Source organism: Lepisosteus oculatus, chromosome 13 (genome assembly GCF_040954835.1).
Source record: "Lepisosteus oculatus isolate fLepOcu1 chromosome 13, fLepOcu1.hap2, whole genome shotgun sequence".
Classification (NCBI taxonomy): Eukaryota; Metazoa; Chordata; class Actinopteri; order Semionotiformes; family Lepisosteidae; genus Lepisosteus; species Lepisosteus oculatus.
Genome location: NC_090708.1, coordinates 20,030,508 through 20,052,784, shown reverse-complemented (window position 1 = coordinate 20,052,784; position 22,277 = coordinate 20,030,508). Strand labels below are relative to the sequence as shown.

The window sequence follows — 22,277 nt, the reverse complement described above, 5'->3', positions numbered from 1 at the left end:
TAATATATACTTTATATACAGTATACACAGTGCCTTACAGAAGTGTTCAGACATTACAAAATATTACATGCATGTATTTTACACTTTGTTTTCTTCTAACCTTAAAAACTTTAAGAGTAAAATAAGCTCAAATGCACGTCAGTAAAATCTGAAGAAAAAAATGAAATGTATTGATTGCATAAGTATTCAATCCCATGAACTCAATACAGTATGTGGTGGAAGCACAGTTAGCAGAAATTCCAGCGACATGTCTTCAGGTAAGTCTTCACCTGCTTCAGGCACGCTGGTTTAGGGCCATTTTTGCCCATGCTTGAAGTCTCTCACGTTTATTAAGGATGGTGTATGGACAGCAGGATTCAAATCTGGCTACAGATTCTTAATAGGATTCAAATCATGTCTTTGAGTGGGCCACTCAAGGACATTCCCTTCCTTTCCTTATTCTTAAGGAGCTCCAGTGAAGCTTTGACCTTATGCTTTGGATCATTGTCTGGCCAAAAGGTAAATTGTTATCCCATTTATAGGTCTGAAGCAGGTTTTTCGCTATAATTTGCCAGTATTTTGCTCCATCTATGTTCCCATCAGTCATGACAAGCTTCACAGTCCATAATGCTCCCACCATGATTGATGGTGTTGGCTGAGTGATGTGCTCTGTTGAGTTTGCATTAGATGTACCACTTTGCATTTTGACTTGGTTGGCAAAAAATCTATTTGCTACATGTTTGCATTGTCATTCTGGTGCCTTGATGAAAACCCCAAGTTTCCTCCTTGCCCAGCTGCTCTGTTTGGAGGAATAGCCTAATCGGATAGCAGTGTTCAGATTTCTTCCACTTCTTAATGATCAAATCTCCCATGCTCAAAGACATATAAAGAGTTTTTTTCCCTTTCTTATGATCTGCATATGTACTGTAAATAACTCATTATTCTCTAGTTGTTCTGAAAGCTCCTTGGTCTTCATAGTTTAATCTTTCCTTGAAATTCACTACCTGACTAAGGAAACCTACAGAGGTGTCATCTAAAATTATTTATTCTAAAATATATTATTTATTCTAGTTATCTATCATGTGAATCACTATGATTGCACACAGACAGAGGCCACTCAACTGTGTTGCTTGTTAAGGTACTTAGGTGCACCTAAATTGATTTGTATTTTCCACAGCAAAGGGATTGAATACTTATGCAATAATTTCAATTTTCCTTCTATGTTCATTATTTATTCACATTTTTCTATTTGTTCTTTGCTTTGAATGAGTGCAGTTGATTGTGTATGCTGTGTAACACACGTTAATTGCTTCTTCAAAATGTCACAACTACAAAGGGTCTCGTTACTTTTCCAGGACAGTGTGGGAAGCGTAAGCATTGGGATGTTGAAGTGAATTTAGTCATTTTTGCTGTGTCTTAACAAAATTTGTATTTCAGATCAAGATTAATATGAGGCAAAAGTGTAGCATTTCAGCTGTTTGTTGCCGGGTATTATTTTGCAAACATGTTTAGCCCTGTGTCAATGTCTTTCAAAACAATGTCTTTCATTGTGTTCAATACCCCCATTTCAGGTGACTGTAAGTTTCGAGACAAATGGCTGTTCAACTGAACACTTCATTCTGTTATTGTCTTAAAAGGATCTGCAACTGAATACTGATTTTTATTCCCTACAGTTTATTTTTTAGTAGTTCAGTTTGATCCTAATGAATGCGATAGAGGTTGAAATGTATTTGGCATGATGCATCGAGCTGAGAGGATGGCAGTCCATCTGTGAGGATAGACTGCCCAAACTCCTCTCACTATTGCAAGGAGAGTGCTAGGGAGAACGTACAAGGGTGCAGATGGGGAGAAATCTCCCCCCATGAGGAGCCATGGGCAGGTGTAGATGGGGAGGTACAGTATGGGGCCGTGTGAGAGAGGCACTCAAAGGGAAGATCTGGGTGTGAGACTGGATGTAAGTTGGCGAGTGGAAGTGTGTGAGATAAGGATCTAACCTGCATCTCGAACTTCTAGAATGAAGTTTATGATCCATAAATGGATTGTGTACTTACTGTATGATATGTTCTATTATGCTTATTTATTTTGTATGCATACAATTATCCAAAAATGACATATATAGTATACTTTAATTTTATCTCATCATCACAAATACAAATTATTTGACTTTAAAGGAAAAGTAAGAGATTTTACAGCCCGAGTACTTTGGGAGGGAACTGTATTTTTGTGGGTAAAACTCCCCATTATCTTTTTTTATACACATTCCACTTTTCTGTCCAAGAACGTAAATTGGGCAGAAAACGGAGACCAGTTTTATTTGCTTTCATTCCATTCAATGTCTTTCATCGTCTGAAGTACATTTTGCATTTTAAATAGTAGGTCTGTGAATAGATAGAATAGTCATTTAAGAGCACCTAGTTCTTGCCTCACTACATGACCTCATGGATATCCCTAAAAATGTACATTGTTTGGCAGGAAAAAAGGCAGTCACTATAATCACAAGATGCAATTCAGCTTGCTGGCATTGATGGTATGCAATAAACATCTATAAGCGGGTGAACATTGTCTTATAACACAGTTCTATAAGATCTCCCAACATTGTGTCATGTATTGTATTTTGTTTTTAATTCAGGAGGAAAGGATGCCTGTCAAGGAGACTCGGGCGGCCCAATGGTGACTTTGAACCCACACAATCATCGCTGGTTTTTAGTAGGAGTTGTTTCTTGGGGAGATGGGTGTGGTACAAATGACCGATATGGTGTGTACTCCAGTGTCCTGAAAAGCCTAGCTTGGATTAGAAATATTACAGGAGTAGAGAACATTTGAGCTTTTTCAGTACCTCACAAACAATAAATCATTTTTTGTTACCTCAGTCGTTTTTATCTTAATTATTTTGACCGCTAAAGGAACATAATACTTGGACCTGGAAAAAATAATGTTAAGGAGGCATATCCCTGTGTTTCCATAACATTAATATAATATTTCTAAATCTTTTGTCTTGCACCTTATGGTAAAAAAAAAAAACTAGAATAATGCTATCTGAATTAAATTAAATATTGTTACATTAAAATATATGTATAGTACTGTAATTATTAAGGAGAAAACTAAATTACTTGCTGGAAATATACTAAAATGCAACACATTCCACATATCTCAGGTATTCAACAAATAATCCATTGTATCCCCCAATGTTGTAAGTACAATCTGTAAATTCATCTCACTGCTATCACATGAGAGCCAGCAAGCGGCAGGTGTGAACTCCACACCGTACTGTATGTGTCCCTCCAAGTGCACACTTTCTGACCCCTCTCTCCACATGGAAAGTGGCAGAGTGTGAACAGCAGAATTTAGGATTGGATGAAGGAATCTTAAACCTCTCTCCCCTAATATCTCAATCCACATTGTTATATAGCAAACTAAGGAAATCCTAGCTGAATTGAGACCCACCCCACACTTTACCAGATGTGCAGTGCTTTTAGTGCAATTCTAGTTGTAGTCCACTAACAACCCAGTTTTTGAACCAGAGTTCTCTGAACTCCGGGGTGCTCTGAGTGGAAGGATGCCATTATGTTTGAGCCCTTCTGTATAGTTGGATGCCTGTAGTCTCTCTGATAAACACAATATCCCGCCACGCTGATTCATGGAAAACACTGCTCTAATAAAATAACTATCCACAAAAGCGATATGTGACATAGCGGCAGCTATTTCTCACCTGGGAGACCCACAGCTGCTGCCAGTTGTTGCCATGACGACGGTGACAGCTGTGATTCTCCCTATAGAAGCACAGCTGTTCTCTTGAGTAGGGGTGGAAGCTGAGCGAGAGGCACCACCAGTGCTCTGTCGGTGAGCCAGTAAAGAAGCCTGGAATAGCTGCTGGGGCGCTGATGGCTGCAAGCCCTGATGGCCTATGGAGAAACCTGCCGAACACTAAAGAGTTTTTCTTTCTCTTTAGGATTCTTTGTTAAAATCCAAATTAAAGAGCCTATATCCCTATCCGTAAAAATGCACCCTAAGCAGGAAAAACTTCTAACTTTCTAACTGAAGTATCTTTTACCCAGGAAACCCAAGTTTCCTAAAAACATAGAAAAGCATGCCCTCTCTAACAAGGTTCAAATACTTAGTTCCAGTCAGGTTTGATTTGGATGATCAAGAAGAAGGGGCTCTCGCCTGCGCAAGCTACAAGTCCCAACTCCTCTAATATTGTGTGTCTCTGTACTGCTCTATACTCTGTACTGCTCTGTACTTTCCAATCATCAATCCACAACTTCCAGAGGTACTGTATACTAAGGTAAACTGTACAATTGTTTCTGCTTAAGGGCCCCCCCCAGACCTCAGCAAACATCCTCTCTCCTTTCACTCTTCCAATTGTCACAAACTTTATCTAAAATCTAAGAGACACTTCTAAGTCACCTAAAGCTGTAACAATTGTAAAGCCCCATTTTAAGGAAAAATGCTCTTTGACAGTTCTCGCCATGTGTCTCGGCTCTTGCACTTCAGTGCATGCCCTCATCCTTTCGCATTTACTTACCTGTAAGCTGCTGTATGTACAACATCTCTAATATGTCTGTACTGCTGTGTTAATCTGGGCACCAACCACACAGCGGAACTACAGGAAGTGGCACCTGCTCCTGGAGCAATAAATCACTTTCTATAATGGTCACCTTCTGCTTCCTAAAGTCCTCCAACTTCTCACCACCGTCTCACCATCATTTAGGCTTAGTGTCTTTACAGAGGAATATCTTTCATGAGTCCCCTGGCCCCACAGAATGTCTTGGTTCCCTTTGAAACATTTTGTGAACTGTATCCCATTTTTCGTAGAGGTTCCACTTGGAGCCAAAATCTGCCTTCATCCAGGCATATTTTTTTAGTGTATTTTATAAATTTGAGTGCTTTTAATCTCAGTACAGTATATCATGAACCTTCCCAGATGTCTCACTTGGCTTTCTACCTGTACTGTATCTCATTATTTTTAATAAATGCTGCTTGTTTTTCCTATTAGGCAATCCAGTTTGCTGTCTCCCTTTTAGAAATTCAGCACTTCCAGAGCCAGTTCTCTGCCTTTTCGAATTTTCTATTCCAGTATCTCTTCCTCTGTTTGCTTTTTCAACATCTTTGATCACTCTTCTCCATGGATTCTCACCCCAAACTGTCCATTCCTTCGTTACCTCAAATCTGTTTCAAACTTCCCTATCCCCACTAGACCATACTCATCTCTCACAGCTAGTCCATCTGACACCTTACTCATCGAAAATATCAGCAATGTATTGCTACTGGTTCTATTTCTGTCAAGAAATTCTGCTGCATTTTGAGGACTGAAGTTGCAGTGGTTTTAGCTTTGCATCAAAGTGATAATTTGCTGTCCATTTTATAAGTCAGCTGCACTCCAGCTGGGAACTTGTTTATTATCAAATTGGACCATGACACTCAGAAATACTGAAAATAGAGTTTTGTCGATGACACACTCTTGTTTTACCCCTGTCCAGACTTCACAGGAATGTGTAATAGGTTCATTAGAGAGAATTACTGCATGCATATCATCTTGAAGCAGGAAACGGATATTGACGTATTTTGGAGAACATGCGTACTTCTAGAGATGAACACATCTGTCAAAGTCAAAGAAAGCTTTGTGGAGACGTTGGCACCAGATATGTTTCCTGTAATATGATGAACTGTAATAATCATGTCAGCCATGCCTCTTGAAGGTCTTAACCTTGGAATTCTGGGAGATGGTCTTCAGCAAGAGGCATGAGACAATTCAGGACAATGTTTGTAATTACTTTGTCCATGATGAACACCAGAGAGATTCAGCTCTAATTTCCACCTCTGGATTTGTCCTGAGTTTTGAAGAATGTCATAGTCCTAGTCCGTCACTCTAGATCTGTATAATGAGAGTCAAAGCTATGTTTTCCTTCTGTTTTGTTGCTCTTCATTTGTGTGTTGGCTTTTATCGCCTCCTTAGGTTCGATTGAGTTCTAAGGTCATGGGTGTTGTGAGATGGACTGGAATATATTGTTGGATTCTGTGTACTAGAGGTCAAAGTCACTCCTTTCGAGGACAGCATGATCCTTATAGTTCAAACGTGGCTGGTTTGAATTTGCACTTTCATTTACTGTGACCAGCATTTCCCATGAAGCTATGTGCAATTGAGTAAGTGCTGCCAGGACTGGGGGACTTGAGTCATAACAATAGCAGTTCCAGTGTCTTGCTGGAAGCATGGTCTGTCACCAAGAGCTGCACCACTCCTCTAAGTTTTGCCAGCTGTAGATACTTTAGGCTCTCACGCTGTAAAATGCGAAATACAGTAACTCTGAAAAGTGTACATTCCCTGGTAGGACAGCCATTGTACTACAAAATTCCATACATGGAGCATAGAATTACAAAAAAACATACATTGTTTTCCAAACATGAATTTCAGATATCTTATATCTTTCATAATATACCATTATAATTTCTGATAAAAGTATATTTGTATCAAATATACTTTCATCTAAACTTTATATTGCATTTCAAACTCTTGAGTTTATGGACACTTAAGGTAAGAACTTTTTAAAAAGTGAAAACGGTATTTTCATGATTGGCTAAACTTATTTCTAAACACATTTTTAATATGTGGTACTGTATGTAAATAAGCTTGTCAATTCTCTAGCAACATTATTCTCTAGCAACTGTGGCAGATTTCTTAATAAAATGTGTCAATAGAGGGAAGCTAAAACCGAGCATTTCCTATAAAAAAGATTAAATAGTCTAGCAATCCATATGTATCTCCTGACAAAATAAAGATTTCCCTGGCTTTGTCTGTTTTAAGAACAAATCCGTCATGTTGCAAAGAATTTAAAGCAGTCAGCTGAGAGACATTTTTCCTTATGTCTCTAAACAAGAAACCTTTGTCAGAAAAAAAACCAAGTCAGTGCACTAACTTATTGCATATGGAAATTTACCTAGGCAAATAAACACCAATTGTGCAGAAATAAGATAGGGAAGGCTCTGGTGTCAAAAGGAGCGGATGACTGCTTCTTCATGCTATTTTAAGTTGCGCCTTAAGTCATAAATACTTTGGCTTTATACAGGTTGTTGACAAGAGTAGTGTTATTGTGCATTCTGGTGCCAGTTACTAAAATAATTCAGTATGAGGTGTAATGAAAAAAAGAGGGACAAATTGAACTAGAAATGTCTTTGGTAGCTTGCACGAAAGAAGGGACTACCTTAGGACACCCTTGTAAGGTTGTAGGTTTTATCTCTGTTGCAGGGACATATTCCACTGAGGCCCACTGTAACTTTCCGCTGTGATGAAATTAAATGCGTACAGTACATTGCAACAGTTTATAAAAAAAATAAATTTAAAAGGTTACTGCTGAGGTTCATCACATAGGCTTACGTACCCTGGGAGCCCAGAAAAATGTGTTTGGGTGTGTAAACCCCTGCTTGTACTGCATACCTTTGCTTCACAAAGTTCTCAATTAGAAATTAATTGCTTCCATCTGCTGTGAGTTGTCTGCCTTTAATTACATCTCCACACGTAAAGTAGCAACTTATGTATAGGAAAGATCACATATGTTGAGAGACTCATCCCTCCAGCCCAAACTTTTGCTTCTTTTTCTAATCATGGGCATGCACTATTGTGGTACTCTTGCTCAATAAAAGATTGAAACTGATGATAAAAAAATGAAGTGTAATTAGAAAAGTGTAATATAGCATCACAGTTTGGGACCTACAGATAAAATTCTAGAGTTGTTCTTTTCTCAAGCATTCGAATATAAATAAATATGTAATTTTTGTAAAAAATGTATAGCATTGCTTTGATTAATTCCCCAAGGCGAAGTCAGGAGATCTGTCTTACACTATCGTGACTCTGAACATATTAACATGTACAGATCAAAACAGGATGTTTTGTTGTTTTTCGGCTGTGTGTTTCAGAACCATTAAAACATTCAAGACAAGCTGAAAGAAATTGGCATCCCCTTTTATTTACCAGGGCACTTGGAAATACCTCAGTAATCTGTGTATTTCCTTGGCATCACACAGTCTGTTTTCACAACAAGCGGCACTGAAAATCGAAACACCGCACACAATTTCCAATATCAAGACAGTGGTAACCATGGGAATCATGTGTTTGTGCTATCAAACAATGGCTAGGGCTTCGTTTCCACAGATTAATTATGTTTTAAATCACTGTATTTATTTATTTTTTAAAACACATATAAGGTATGCCGTGTGGAGTTTAACAAAAAAAAGATTGCAGAAGAAAGCTCTTCGATTCAGTTTTTTTTTACTTCTTATTTCAGCCTTTATCAATCATGGCCTCCTAACAATCCCCCTCTATAAATTGGCTTCATTACTCTGCTCTCCTCCCAGGTGGATGCTGCACATTGGTGGTGGTGGAAGGGAGTCCCCATTACCTGTAAAGCGCTTTGAGTGGAGTGTCCAGAAAAGCGCTATATAAGTGTAAGCAATTATTATCATTAATTATTATTACTATTTACTGCAGGCTATAACTTGTGCTGCTCAAATAATAACTCACACTAACTCAGCTGAGCACAGCACTGAGAGGACCCATCATCTTTGCTGAATGCACCATGCGTTCTCAGTTTGCAATTCTAAAAGATGTCTCACTAGTGCATCGTATAACACTAATTTCCTTCATTCAGAGATTGTGCTTTTTCACTAAATAACCCAATAGTTTCTGCATCCTTTTTTTCCTGTGAAAGTTTGGTGCCTCCCATCTGACTAAGTTACAATGTACTTTACAGAGCAATTCATAATTTCTTATCCAAACTGGTTAGCCTCAGTTTACTTTGTTGAGCCATGTACTGTATAAGCTCTCCCAGTCAACCCTTTCATATTAGGGACTTTTATTGTCTTCTTGTGTTGTTGAAATAATGTTTGAGGACAATTTCTACGGTTAACTCAGGATGGTAACTTTGTATATACTCCCTCTTGATTTGGAGGGAGATATTTTTGCAGCTATGCAGCTACTTTCTAATTACTCTTCAGTTTGTTTGGTAGTTCGGTCCCTGTGCTTTTAGCTGCAGTGTTCTGTGTTCACTGCTTACACTGCATTACCTTACCCAGATTGGTCCAATCCACTCAGCAATATAGTATAAATGGTAACCATTGTTCCTGAAGGTAACAAGCCTCCTGTTCCCCATTCAGGGAGTTGTCATGAACACTCAGTCTGTTTTCTGCTATAGAAACCAAAATTAACTCTACTCTGAAGAGACACTAGGTTCAACTATGGATTTAATGTTCTCTAATAAGTACAAAGCACTATCCAGGATCTTCTTTCTGGATTCATAACACAAATACATAACGTCATCACATCACTTTCAACTGCTTATTTAGTTCATGGTCACGGTGGCCTGGAGCCTATCCCAGGAAGCATTAGGCGCAAGGCAGGATACACCCTGGACAGGATGACAGTCCACCGCAGGGCACATACATACAGACACTCACACCAGGGCAAGTTTTACAGAAGTCAATGATCCTACCGGGATGTCTTTAGTCTGAGGGGGGAAACACATACGAACATGATGAGAGCATACAAACTCCAAGCAGATAGCACCCCAGGTCGGGAATTAAACCCAGGGCCCCAGTGTTGCGAGGGAGAAATGCTAACCACTGTGCCACCATGTCACCCACAAATACATATTTTTAATAATCTTAAAATTGTCTTCATAAGAAATGTCCATACAATATGATTATCATCTTAACCAAATCTTTAAAGCTTTTCTCCCCTATATTGTTTTCCAGTAGGAAAATGACAAGCACACAATTTTTACACCTCAGGGTGTTGCTGTACAGAGAATTAGAACTGTTCATATGAAAAGAAAACAAAAAAACTTGCCAACAGTTACACACTTTATTTATATTAATGGATAATTTCACTGCTCATTCCATCCCCCAAATTAAATCACCCTCTGTACATCTAATACAGTTAGCAAAGAAAAACAAATGCCTTCACTTTGCAGAAAAGCCATGGTCAATGTGGTACGAGTTGAAAGACTTTGTTTTACAGTTCATCTTTAAAAAGGCAATGGGAAAACATTTAACAACTACAGATCACCTGCAACAGTGTACTACAAAAAGAAATTAAAACTAATGCTGCTCGGTGTTATAAACTTACTGCAAAATAACCCTTTATATAAACAGCATTTCAGTTCTCAGTACAAACTGGGTGGCCAGTAACAATAAAATGAGCCATTTAAGGATCATACATACAGTAGCATTGTAGGAGTTCAGTATAGGGTTTTTGAGAGCAAGGGCAGCAGTGATTTACAAGAACTCTACCATTCTCCTGTTTGAGCAAGGAACTTCAGCCTGATCGCTTGAGTCTGGGGAAGGCTCACTGTCTCATTCCCATCCAACCTCTAGGTTTGAGTATGGACTACTGCTACCATTCATTCAGCCTTTTATTTCTGTTTAAAAGAATACTATTTATGGAGAATTTGTTTTTTTTAAGTTACTTATTTAGAAAAAAGTGTTTACTTTTTCTACTGTTAGGGTATGTCTTTTGGACTTTTTGAGCACAGCTTTTTGTTCATAGAGAGCTTGCTTTCCATGTTTTTTTTTTTCCCCATTTACAAATGATTAATATACAGGACATATTTTAAAATACACCAGGCCACAGTGATCTGTAGAATATGTGCTTTGAAATGAAGTACAACGTCAATGTATACATTACAGAATGTCTTATTGAAACCCTTGAATCTGGGGCTCCAAATATAAATTTTAGAATCTTAAAAGTTTTTTAATTTAGAAGAAAGTGTACTTGTATATTTAACATTCTTTTCACCTTGTTAGATTTAAATGTTTAAAATGAAGCATGCCGTCCCCATTATAGCAACTGTTGATACAATTGAGGAAGGCTTATCAGTTAATATTAAACACCCAGATAGTTTTCTTCTTAGAAAAACTAAATGAAATCAGTTTATTTTTTGTGTTTTCTAGCTTACATCTGTGGACTTGTGCCTTGCCCAGTTTCACGATGCATTTCTAGTGGCTTGGTGCAACATTAAGTTACAGAGCCAATAATAAAATGGTCGATTCTTTTGCCAGTCATTACCAGCAACTGTATCACTTAAATGGGTTGAAAATATAATATTTTAGAATAAAATACATGCATCTCCCTCTAGTCTTTAAATTTTGTCAGAACCAGATATTATACTTTAAAAGGGGGATTTCGTACAAGTACATGCAAATGGTGTTAGCTTAAATACATAATACAGTGTGATAATGATATGTACATATGTGCAGACCTAGCTCAATAGTTTCCCTACTTTTACTAAATTCTTTGCTGTCTATACACCATATACTGCGGGTCCAGACTCCACCTGGTAAACTATAATATAAGACAGTGGCAAATGCTATGTCACATTGAAAACTACAGTGGATTCAGGGTGAAAAACGTTGTCCATGCATCTTCAAACCATGTTTGAGTATTATCATCCTGTAAGCAAATATAAAAAGGAAGAATCAATGAGATACAGTGACATTGTTTTCTCATTGCTAGCCATTCACACACTTCAGTATCTGGCTGCTCTGGAGTAATACACCCTACTGTACCTTGTCTGCAACTAAAAATTCCCTTATAGTGATTAAGTGCTTATTCTGTGTGCAGTACAAAGACGTCAGCAAGCAAACTGTGTATTACTTAATTGTAACAAGATGGTTGAATGGTGTCCAGCTAAGGGAAAATTGAGTTACCCATCTTTAGCCTTCACGGGACCTTGTGTCTTCTGATTTTCATTTCAGTTAAGATTTATTGGACAGCTTTAATCGCTGTGCTAATCCTTTTTGCTTCTATCTCCTGGGGGTGACATGGGGACATTTTTCCTTAGCCTTTGGTGCTAGTCTGTGTGGAGCCCGCATGTTAGGGCTTCCTCCAGATACTTGAGTTTCCCCACATTTCCCAACAATGTGCTGGATAGGTGCACTGGCTAATCCTGAGGAGTAGGAATAACTCCTTCCTCAGGTCAAGCAATGGAACAAGAAGAATAAATCGGCACATTTCTAGTTCCTTTCAGGTTTTTTTTGTAGTTTGAAATCTCCAACCATTTCAGAGCTCCAAATATGTCTAATTAAGTAGATTCTTAGTTCAAATTCGTTTAAAATTTTCTTTTGGTTTCAATGAAAACCAGAATTCCCTGAAAAATGGAGGACCATAGTATGTGTCAAACACTGTTTTGTATGTCAGATCATACCAGGTTAGCCCCTGCTGTTGGGAATGCGATTCATCGCAATCCGGTCTATTGGCACATTAAGTCTTCTCCTGGGAAGGTCAACCACTTTCCTGTAATCAAAAGAACACCCACATTTGTGTTTCCTTTCTTCTCTTTTCAGCATGGAAGAAACCTATAATTGCACTTACACATCACTTTTCATTCCAAAGGATCCCCAAGCACTTTATGTACAGGAAACGACCCTATTTATGAAGGACACAACAGCAAAATAATGAGTAAATCTATTGAGAAAGAATGAGTTACTGTATATTTAGCCCTTCCATAATTGTAGCAGAAAGAGTAATAATGACGTCTTTCAAAGTATGTTCTGATTTACAGTTCAGGGGAGTGGGTGAAGGCAGCAAGGTGGCACAGTGGTTAGCAGTGCTACTTTGCAGTGCTGGGGCCTTGGGTTCAGCTCTGGAGCTGCGATGATTTCTGTGTGGAGTTTGTATGTTTCCCTGTACTCATGTGAGTTTCCTCTAGGTGCTCTGGTATCCTCCCACAGTCCAAAGACATACTGGTAGGTAAATTGGCCCTGGTGTGAGTATGTATGTGTCTTTGTTTGTGGCTGTCTGCCCTGTGATGGACTAGAGTCTCATCCTGGGTGTATTCTGCCCCTAGGCTGTTTCTTGCTGGGATAGGCTCTGACTCCCTTGCAGATGAGAACTGGATGAAGAGGTTAGAAAATGGATGGATGTAGTGGGTGATGTGTTCCCATCTTAAAGATAGATAGATAACATATATTGTTTTTTTACTAATCTTTAGAATAATTGGATCTATAGAATATAGAAATAGAATAATAAACAGGCTCATTCTTGTTCTTGATAATTTCTATTAGGAGGATGAAGTTATATGATTTTGTCTATGTATTTTCAAACAAATTGGATGTTCTTGACATTTATGTTAGCTCCTGTAAAATGTTCTGCTTGGTTATAATAACAAAGATAAGATTTCACTTAAACCTGGGAAGCCCAAATATGTCTATCCTAATATTAAGAGGATTAGACACGCTTCTGTATTTTTAAGCTAAAAACTGAAATATCATGTTACTTCTCAGAGGTTACTTCACATACAAAAATGACTGCCTTTGCTTCTTTTGGCTACAAATGAGTGGAGATGGTGGATTATACTCCAACAAAGTTACCAAAATTATGTTTTAAAAATAATATTTCTATTTATGCAGCTTAGAAATACATTTCACTGTCAATGGCAATGTGTTTCCAATGATTTAATCTAATTAACTGTTTTCATTTAAGGGATCTCTGTAATTATATATTGTATGGCTTAACACTTAAAATAGCATTCAAGTGGCATGCTCTTATAGTGTAATGAATTTAAATATGAAATGATATTGTATTACTTTAATTTAATTAAACTTGAATTTAGTTTTTCATCATATTTTTAAGCATCATTAATTAGAATGCAATCCCACTATTGATATGGAAATATAATTTGTTTAGGAGCAAAAAACTTCAGATACAGTCCAGCTGTTTTTATTACAGTTTTATTACAGTTCTGCTGTGGCTATTCTGTCATTTTTGCATTATTGTCCCTAATGTTATGGAGAATGATTGCCTTGAGGTGTAAGCTGTAAGGGTTTAGTTCTCCTGGAAGACAGCTCCCATTTAACTGAAGTAAGTTTCTAATCTTGTGCCAGATGCCAGATCTCTAGTAAGGAGGTTTGATGGAGGAGTTCAATGGCAGAGGGAGAATTGTACCTATACAATAGGTACTATCATTACAATAGTTTAATAATTTCCTCTTTTTAATAACATTTTTTTTTGCTTTTTTTCAAGTGATTGAACAGAATCAGCTCTGTAACATTTTTACACACATTAATCAGATCAAAGCAAAATTAATAAGTACACAAGAATTGGTTGCAAAATTTACAATGGTTTTCATCTGTCAACACATGTTTGTATATATCCTGCAATAGGAAATATCATGTTAGACTGAAACCTTTGCTTCTCAGTTTTATTTACTTTATTGTTTGATATTTTATCTTCTTTTAATACCTGTTGCTCATAGTGCAGGTTATGGAAGCTGTATTTCGCATCCATAAATTAGATTTTGATGTAAAGGTTTTGCACTGACTAACTACAATCTCTAAGTAAAAAATAGAAATATAGATCTGAGTTAGAAAGAGACAAGACAGAGAAGGGGCTAGAGAGGTTAATTAAACTCTCTACAGTAGGAACACACAGTCCAGCGTGGTGTGGTGCTTACCTTTGCTTGCCTTTCAGTTCCATGTTGTTCACAGACAGTCTGTCGAGAGGAGATCCAAACCCGGGGAAGCTCCTCTTCTTCTTGGTTTCGATGACATCGTTCTCTAGGTTGACCAGCTCATCCAGAAGCAGGAGTTTGGCTGCTAGGTCATTGGAAGACTTCTCATCACTGGAGAGAGACCTTGAGTCTGCCGCTTCAACCAAAGAAGAGTCCAGAAACTGGGAGACACAAGGATGATGGGTTTTATAGAGTCCTTTCTTGCTTTTGTTTTTATTATTCTTAGGAAATAATTCATTATTCTCTTATTTGTCTGTTGCTGTGTATGCAAGTTATTCCAGTTAATAACAGAATCATACGTATGATTCCCATCGCACTGTGGAACAATGGACTTGACTGAAGCTACAAATGAGACCATAACTAAAAGATTCCCCTTGATAATGACAGAATTGTCAGTCAATTGATAAAGAACCACTTGTTCTGAGTCCAATAGCTTAAAATAGAATAATAGAGATGAAAGTCCTCTTAATTACAGTAATTAGAGACAATTAAGGGCATTTATCATCTACAGTATGTGGTATTATAATAATTATTATATTTCATTCAAAATATCCCAAAGTTCTCTTATATCAAGAACAGGGCCCACTTCATCTCCCAGTGAAATGCAGTGACACACAGTAGGCATTCTGTAGCAACAGCCCATTGCACAGCAGATCAGGTGGAGAGGTGACCATTTTTTTACAAGCCCAACATAGAATTTAGCAGAGATATCCCTGCTCTTATGAACAGTGCCCTGGAATCTTGAATGACCAAGTTTTCAGGACTTGGGTAAAACATCTCATTTGAAGATTGGCATCTTCTACAGCCATGGACACTATAACGGGGATTAAGAAATGTTGGAGCTTCAATTTCTGATCCACCAAGACCTCTCACTACAGCAATTCCTTAAAGGTGTCTCATCCCAGTACTGACCAGGCCCAGCCCATGACCTAAGTTAATGAGATCTGACAAGATCGTGTTAGAACATAAGAACATAAGAAAGGTTACAAACAAGAGAACTTTCAGACCATCTAGTCCTTTTGATAGTAGTGACTTGATCTTAGGATTTCATCTAGGTGTTTTTGAAAGAAAACAGGGTGATGGCTTCAACAACATGGCTAGGTAGCAAGGTAGAAGTAACGATCTGTATTACAATACAAATACTTAATCCAAACATCAATTGGTGTTCTAGCAATTTTATTCAATACTGGGTTGTAGGTCTTGATAAGCAACTGGGGTACACCCTTGAGAGGATGCCAGCCCATCACAATGCAGGCAAAAGCACCTTAAGGAAACCCACGTCAATATGGGGACAACATACAAACTCCACGCATATACTGTAGCACTCCAGGAATTTAACCCAGGGCCCAAAGGCTCTGAGGTAGTGATGCTAATCAGTGCACCACCATGCCAAACGCAAATTTCGCAAATTTCGCAAATTTTGAGTCATAGAAATAGATGTTACTCTTTATGAGCTCAATTTTCATCCAGACCACAGTGACATACAAAGGTCTCTTGTTTGTGTTTCAGATTTCACATATTTAATTTGATGCTTTATTTTTAATCTCTTCATTAGCTAACTCGAATCACATGAAAGATGTCTTACTAAGCAGGAGGCACTGTTCTATTTCTGGTCATTTATTTTTCTTTAGAAATTAATGCTGCATTTTCTTACCTCCTACAAGGAAAGTGACAATGTTTATTTTTAACTCAGTCACATAAGCTGATGACAGCATGCAATTACACGCTTATACTGAATAATAGCATTATGGAAGTCAAAGTTTTCCTACTGGTTTAAATGTCTGAGGAAACATAGCCAAGAATAACAGTGCCCCCCCTTCCCCTGAATAAAGACATATATTAACGAACGAATAATGGTGAATTTGAACTGGATTACAGCCAGTTTCATTATGGAGGTCTTTAGTCCCACAGACTCACACGAAGGTCAGAATTATACTGTATGAAAACTACACCAAATAAGAATGACTAGCAATGACTCCAAGTGCTAAAAAAAACAGAACAACAAAACTTGGTAGCACCTGTTCTCTTTCCCCTTTTATCCCCCTTAATTTGAAATAGCAAGTCATTAGACGATATAATTCTCTGTTGAACCCCCTGTACCAGACTAAGGAAAGCAGATACTGCATACAGACATCCTCCAAAGCAAGCACTGTCAAGCTGTGATCGTTTTTTGTACAGCTGCCAATAGAACTCAATATAATAAGTCAAGCCTACTATCTGACCACAGGTTTTAGTGTGCTCTGGGGCCACCCAAGAAACTACTGTATTTCTCACAGTTCTTAATTGCTATAATTGCCATATGTATTGCAAAAGTCAATTAAAAAGCACTCAGCAGTAAACTCATAGTGGAAACAAAAAGAAAGCTATTTTCTGTCATATTCAGCAATATCTCTAATATCTATTTGTGCTTCCCGTGTGACCTAGACTTTAAGGCAGAAATAAATATTTAAATAACACAGCATCAATAAAATGGCCATCCCTTTATGCACAAATATATTTTCCTGCAACACAACATGTCTGCTTTACTGCAATGATGATTTGAGAGCAGTTTTTAGGGAATACCAAATACTGAGTGGAACTTGCAGGCGCTAAAAATGATTTCTGGCATAATGGAAATATATATAGAATATCTGTTGTTAACTCCATTTTATTAGTCATGCTAGATCTAAATATAACTCTCTTATAATAAATCCTGTGGGAGGTGTTCTGTTTGAATTTAGCACTCTCCACCCTTTTGCTGCCATTGAGTGTCAGAGGGAAGTAAACTGGGTTATTCTCACAGAAATTAGACATAATTGCACCAGATTTTATTATAAATTATCATACCTTCTATGTAATACTTTCCACTCTAAGAAACTCAAACTTCACACTACTGCACTTCCAAGGAAACAGTCAAATAATAAAGTAAAATTTACTGATGAGATACAAAACAACATTCAAGAATTAGATGTGGTCAGTATCTTGTGTAATTTGGTTTTGGTAGATTCGACTTAATCCACCTAGTCAGGGACATCTCCTTGGCCACAAGAAGACAAGGTTGGGACACCCATGCAGAGAATACCAAGTGGTAACTGCAAGGGTGCAGGTGTGGAGAAGGAGGGATACATTAATCAAAATTTGAATAAGAGGAGTTTGCATATTATATATATAGCTAATGAGGAAAGATTTCGGGAATAATTATGATTAATTACAGCTGAAAAAAAGTTGCTTGGTTGTCAGTATTCCTTTTGAACTTCCATTTATTATTAAATAATGAAAAAAATTAAATTGCTTTATAATAATACGAATACAGATGATCTTGGCGAAAGAAAACTGTATTGAACTCAGCTGAGTTAATTACAATGCTGGCATTTTGTGGGGACCCATAATGACCAATGATAAACTTCCACCATATCAGTAACATGGTATTATTTATTTAAGAAAATCATTTTAATTGGCAAATGAATTGTGAGTTAGTTTTCCTTCATTCAAATCATGGGCAGTGAATCTGAAGTGTGAAATTCCATGCCCAAATGGCACCAAAGTAATTCTTACCTCTGGTGCCCCCTCTGCTAGCTGTAAAATCCCTTTGCTCCAATGGAGAAGAGTCACTGCGAAGAGGCAGGGTAATAAAATGCACCTGCAGCCCAGCATCTGGAACAGAGCAAACACTCCTTATTATTCATTCTTTTAAACAAGAGAGGAGACCATTTACTCATTAAGTGGATGGTTCTGGCAGCAGACCTTCTTAAGACAATCTGCAACAAAGCAGAGAGCTAAATCCATTTGGAAGTCCATTCACCCATCCATTTTCTAACCTGTTTATCCAGTACAGGGTAGCAATGGATACGAGGCAGGATACAACCTGGAAGGGACACCAGTCCCTCACTGGGCAGACAAAGACAAACATACAGATGCTCTCATACCAGGGCCAGTTTTTTCAAAAGCCAATTAACCTACCAGTATGTTTTTGGACTGTGGGAGGAAACCGGAGAACCTGGAGGAAACCCCACGCAAACACACAGGAGAACACACAAACTCCACACAGACGGCACCCCAAGTCTGGAATTAAACCCAGGATCCCAGCACTGTGAGGCAATGCTGACCACTAGTCACCATACTACATAACCACTTGGAAATCAATACATTAAAAAGCAAAGCAGCTCACATTAACTCTTCACTGTTGATTTCTTTATACTGTAAATGTTCAAAATACAGCCTTCATTTTGGTTTCTGCACTTTTAATATGATTGTTTGAAATCACTTTTTGTCAATGTATATGTTTGGCAGAGTTTACGTAATATTTCAGCAGTCCATTGTAAGCTAAAATTTAGTGCTGCTGAAGCATGAGATTGTACAGTATACAGTATGAAGCAGAACAGAAATAATTACACAGTGGATGTATATAATTTGAAACTAGAATTGTTAGAATAGCTATGACACAAAAAAGATTTACTGAAAAACCTTTATCAGGCAGGGATATTTATATGACAGAATGATACAGAAGTCTCACTATGTAACTTTTAAAATGAGTATTTTGGAAAAGCGAAATTTTAAAGAGGATCTTTTCAGCTCATCTTAGTGAAATGTGACATCAAACTAAGCTTTTATTTTTGAAAAGGCAAATGTCTTGCAAGTCTGTGCATAGGAGGTTTTTCTTGATTCCAATTCTGACAATGTGGTGTCCTTTTATGATACTCATAAGCCAGGGACAGACACATACTAGACCTTCAGTTTGTTCCTATGCAGGATCTCTACATAACCAGTTCTATTTGTGTAATTACTAATAGTACTAATTAACTCAGTTACATCACTGAACAGCTGAATGTATCAACGGCAAGCTCTGGAACAGGGTGGAAGGTCTAGCAAGAAACAGCTCTCTGATAAGCTTGTATGAGTTATAAAAAACAGGACAGATAGAAAATGCAGTACAATTTATTATATAATATAATCAATCATCTCACAAATATCTTTATATATCTTTATATATCTTTCCCTTCTTATTTAATAAAACCAAACTCACGGAAATGACAAATGTATTTAACGTGCAATGTACAGACTCTTTAATTAAGTGAATGATAGAATGCTCCCATCAGTTCTTGCGTTTCTCTGCTTTTGCTCCGTCCTCAGCCAGAATTACTGTGAAACCAAATTTATGACAACCTGGAAGAATACGATGCATATCTCTATTTGCTTTCAACAAAGCAGTGTTTGTGGAAGTAACAATAAATCACATACCCATCCAATATAAACTATGATTTTTATAATGTGCAAATTGATATACTCCTCTTGGCTCATAAATTTAGTGGTGTGCTTTGCACTTTAGTGTCAGAACATGTACATCAGCATTTTCTTTTCACCCTATGCCTCTTTATAAAAACAAACACCCGTTATCACATGTGCTCCAGTAATATGGTGGCACTGTATCTGAAGTTGTTATTGATAGCATATGTGCCATATACACTTTACGTTTACCAGATTGCAAAATCCAAAACTTAAGAAACCATTTCTAGAATTCTCATCTGTATTTCAGTTAAAGGGTGATGCCATTTTTCTCAACAAAATGCGACTATGAAAGATTTAAATATTTTAAATGAACTCAAAGTCTGAATCTTACTACTTGGAAATTTTAAAAAATATTGCTCAGTAGTTCCCCTGTCTCACCTCAGATGAACATTTCTGTTTTCATCACTAATTGTTTTCATGATAGTCTCACATGTGTTTTCTTGCATAACTACAATCAGTTCCAATTAACTCTAAAACGATTTTGCGATGAGTATAAGATTTGCAGCGAGTGTAAGAATTATGTAATTTCTTGATAAGATGGGACTTTCCAAATGAAACATTATCGTACATTAAGTACTTGTTGATTTACAGAAAATTTGATGTTGTACTCCTCACTTATTTGTATTCTCCTTCAGATTCCTGTTTAACCAAATTGTTTTTTTTATCTGACACTTAAATAGCCAGGTTTAATTCAGCTGTAGGAAGTGAAATTCATTGTCTAGCAACATGCACTCATTTTAGCATGTACAGGTCCTAAAAATAACCCCCAACAGTTACAGTTTTAAATGTAACAGTATATATAGGCTTTAAAGAGGGGGTGCTGATCACTAATACATTTTAGGTTCCAGCTGCATAAAAATATTCCTGCTGCTGGCATATGTTGTATTCAGATAATTCAAGGCAGTGCCCCTGACTATTTATTTTCTTCTTCACATTACCTTGGAAATATTTGGTATTTACAGGGGCTGTTTCAGTATACATACCTTCTGCTACTATAAAGCAGACCTAAGCTTTTGTGAAAAAAAAACAACAGCAGCAAATCACATTAAACACCAGTTTCTGACATGCAATTATCCTCTCCTACCTTTCTTCAGAAGCCTGAAACGAACCACACAAAAGTTCCTGGAATTTTGCAAGTTCAAGTTTTCCCTCTCTTTGCTTGTTCCTGGTGTTGACTATGAGGTTTTTATAGTCTCTCCTCGGGTATCTCCACTCCAATCCCTGGTCCCGGTTCCTCTGACATCATTTCTCAACATTTTCCATTGCTCCTTGCCCTAAACCTCTCTCCTTCAGACATTTTAATATTTATTACACTGATCAGGGTTATTAGCTGCTAATTAAGTGTCTGGAGTTTGAGGAGACCAGCTGGACTGGGTAAAAGGGAAATGTTTTTCACCTTTTGAATTAGATGACTTTTCAGCTCTGAATGTTGCTACCAACAACAGAGCAAAGTTAATGTCCTAGAAAATCCACTAAAGGTCACATCACAGAAATGATGAAGCATGTTACAGACTGACAGCCTTAAAGGCATAGAGACCCGACAATTCCTATGTTAATAAAACTTTGCTCTGTGTTTTGCCCCAGATTTAGATTTTCTATGTTCTACTTGGAATGACGCAAGGAACTATTCAGGTCAAAAGTTGTTAAAATGTACAGTTTGCTAACATGGAGTATTTGGATAGCAAAAAGATTCTGAGGAAGAACAACCCAATGCCTCATTTGCTAAGCCTTTACCCAAAACAGGTCTTAGATTGGACATACATAATTATGTATCTTTTACAATCATATAAAGAATTAAAAGTAAAATCGTTTTTGAAAACTAAAATACATGAAGTAATTAAAGTAAATGTACTTTGATAAATAATAAGAAACAAAGTACTAATCTTTTTTCACCCTATTATTTGTTATTTGTTAAACCATAGAAGTAAAAGTGCTCTTGGGAATAAAGTAGCACTGTGGAGCTACAGTATGTATAGATGTAATGTATGGAAAGGGACTTTGAAAATGTTTATCTGCAAGAGCATGGACCAAGAAGTATTGTATGTGTGTTTGGATACAGTATACTGTATACAGTGCATAACTTTCAAGAGATTACCACACTTGGTGATAGAATTCACATGTTGTTATCTATTTGAGATTATGAATGCATATATAAAATATGACTGACTTTTAAATACACAAATACAATATATATAGTTGACACATATGCTCTGTTTTATATTACACATTTCACAGCCTTCACTTATTTTGAATTTGTAAACACCCATCAATACGACTTTTGTCAAAAACAAATAAGAACTCTTGAAAGCATTTGAAAGATTTAAATGTCTGTTTCCTTTAAATGATTATTGTTATTAATACTGTAGGTTTTGAAAACACTATAACTGTGTGATCTAAAATTCTTGAATATTGTTTTCCCTGTCTGTTTAGGCTCATCATTTTTAAGGAATGAAATCTAAATTGCTTTCTTCATTACTTTAAACATGATTATTTTGCCTGCTTTAATTATTTTTTTGTTCTGATATCCAGAGTTTA

General features: G+C 37.1%; 2 protein-coding genes across 2 annotated transcripts in view; one reads left to right on the top strand and one right to left on the bottom strand.

The window, feature by feature from the left end:
• Positions 1-2,848, top strand: part of masp1 (MBL associated serine protease 1) — a 42,429-nt gene extending 39,581 nt beyond the window's left edge. Inside the window, exon 16 of the mRNA XM_015361545.2 lies at positions 2,609-2,848. Coding sequence (XP_015217031.2) covers positions 2,609-2,802 — 194 coding nt within the window. The 3' untranslated portion in view covers positions 2,803-2,848. The remainder of the gene's footprint in view (positions 1-2,608) is intronic.
• Positions 2,849-9,813: 6,965 nt separating this feature from the next.
• Positions 9,814-21,131, bottom strand: ostn (osteocrin). Its single transcript, XM_006637873.3, has 5 exons — positions 20,827-21,131; positions 18,012-18,110; positions 14,421-14,638; positions 12,174-12,262; positions 9,814-11,419 (listed from the first exon to the last, which is right to left on the bottom strand). The coding sequence occupies exons 2-4, from the start codon at positions 18,108-18,110 to the stop codon at positions 12,178-12,180; spliced, it is 402 nt and encodes a 133-aa protein (XP_006637936.1). The 5' UTR covers positions 20,827-21,131; the 3' UTR covers positions 9,814-11,419; positions 12,174-12,177.
• Between the last annotated feature and the right edge of the window lie 1,146 nt (positions 21,132-22,277).

Coding starts and splice junctions, on each gene's coding strand:
- ostn (XM_006637873.3), bottom strand. CDS start 18,110: ATGCTGGGCTGCAGGTGCATTTTATTACCCTGCCTCTTCGCAGTGACT. Junction 14,639..18,011: donor TAGCAGAGGGGGCACCAGAG/GTAAGAATTACT, acceptor TGTGTCTCCCAG/TTTCTGGACTCTTCTTTGGT. Junction 12,263..14,420: donor GAACTGAAAGGCAAGCAAAG/GTAAGCACCACA, acceptor TTTTGATTACAG/GAAAGTGGTTGACCTTCCCA.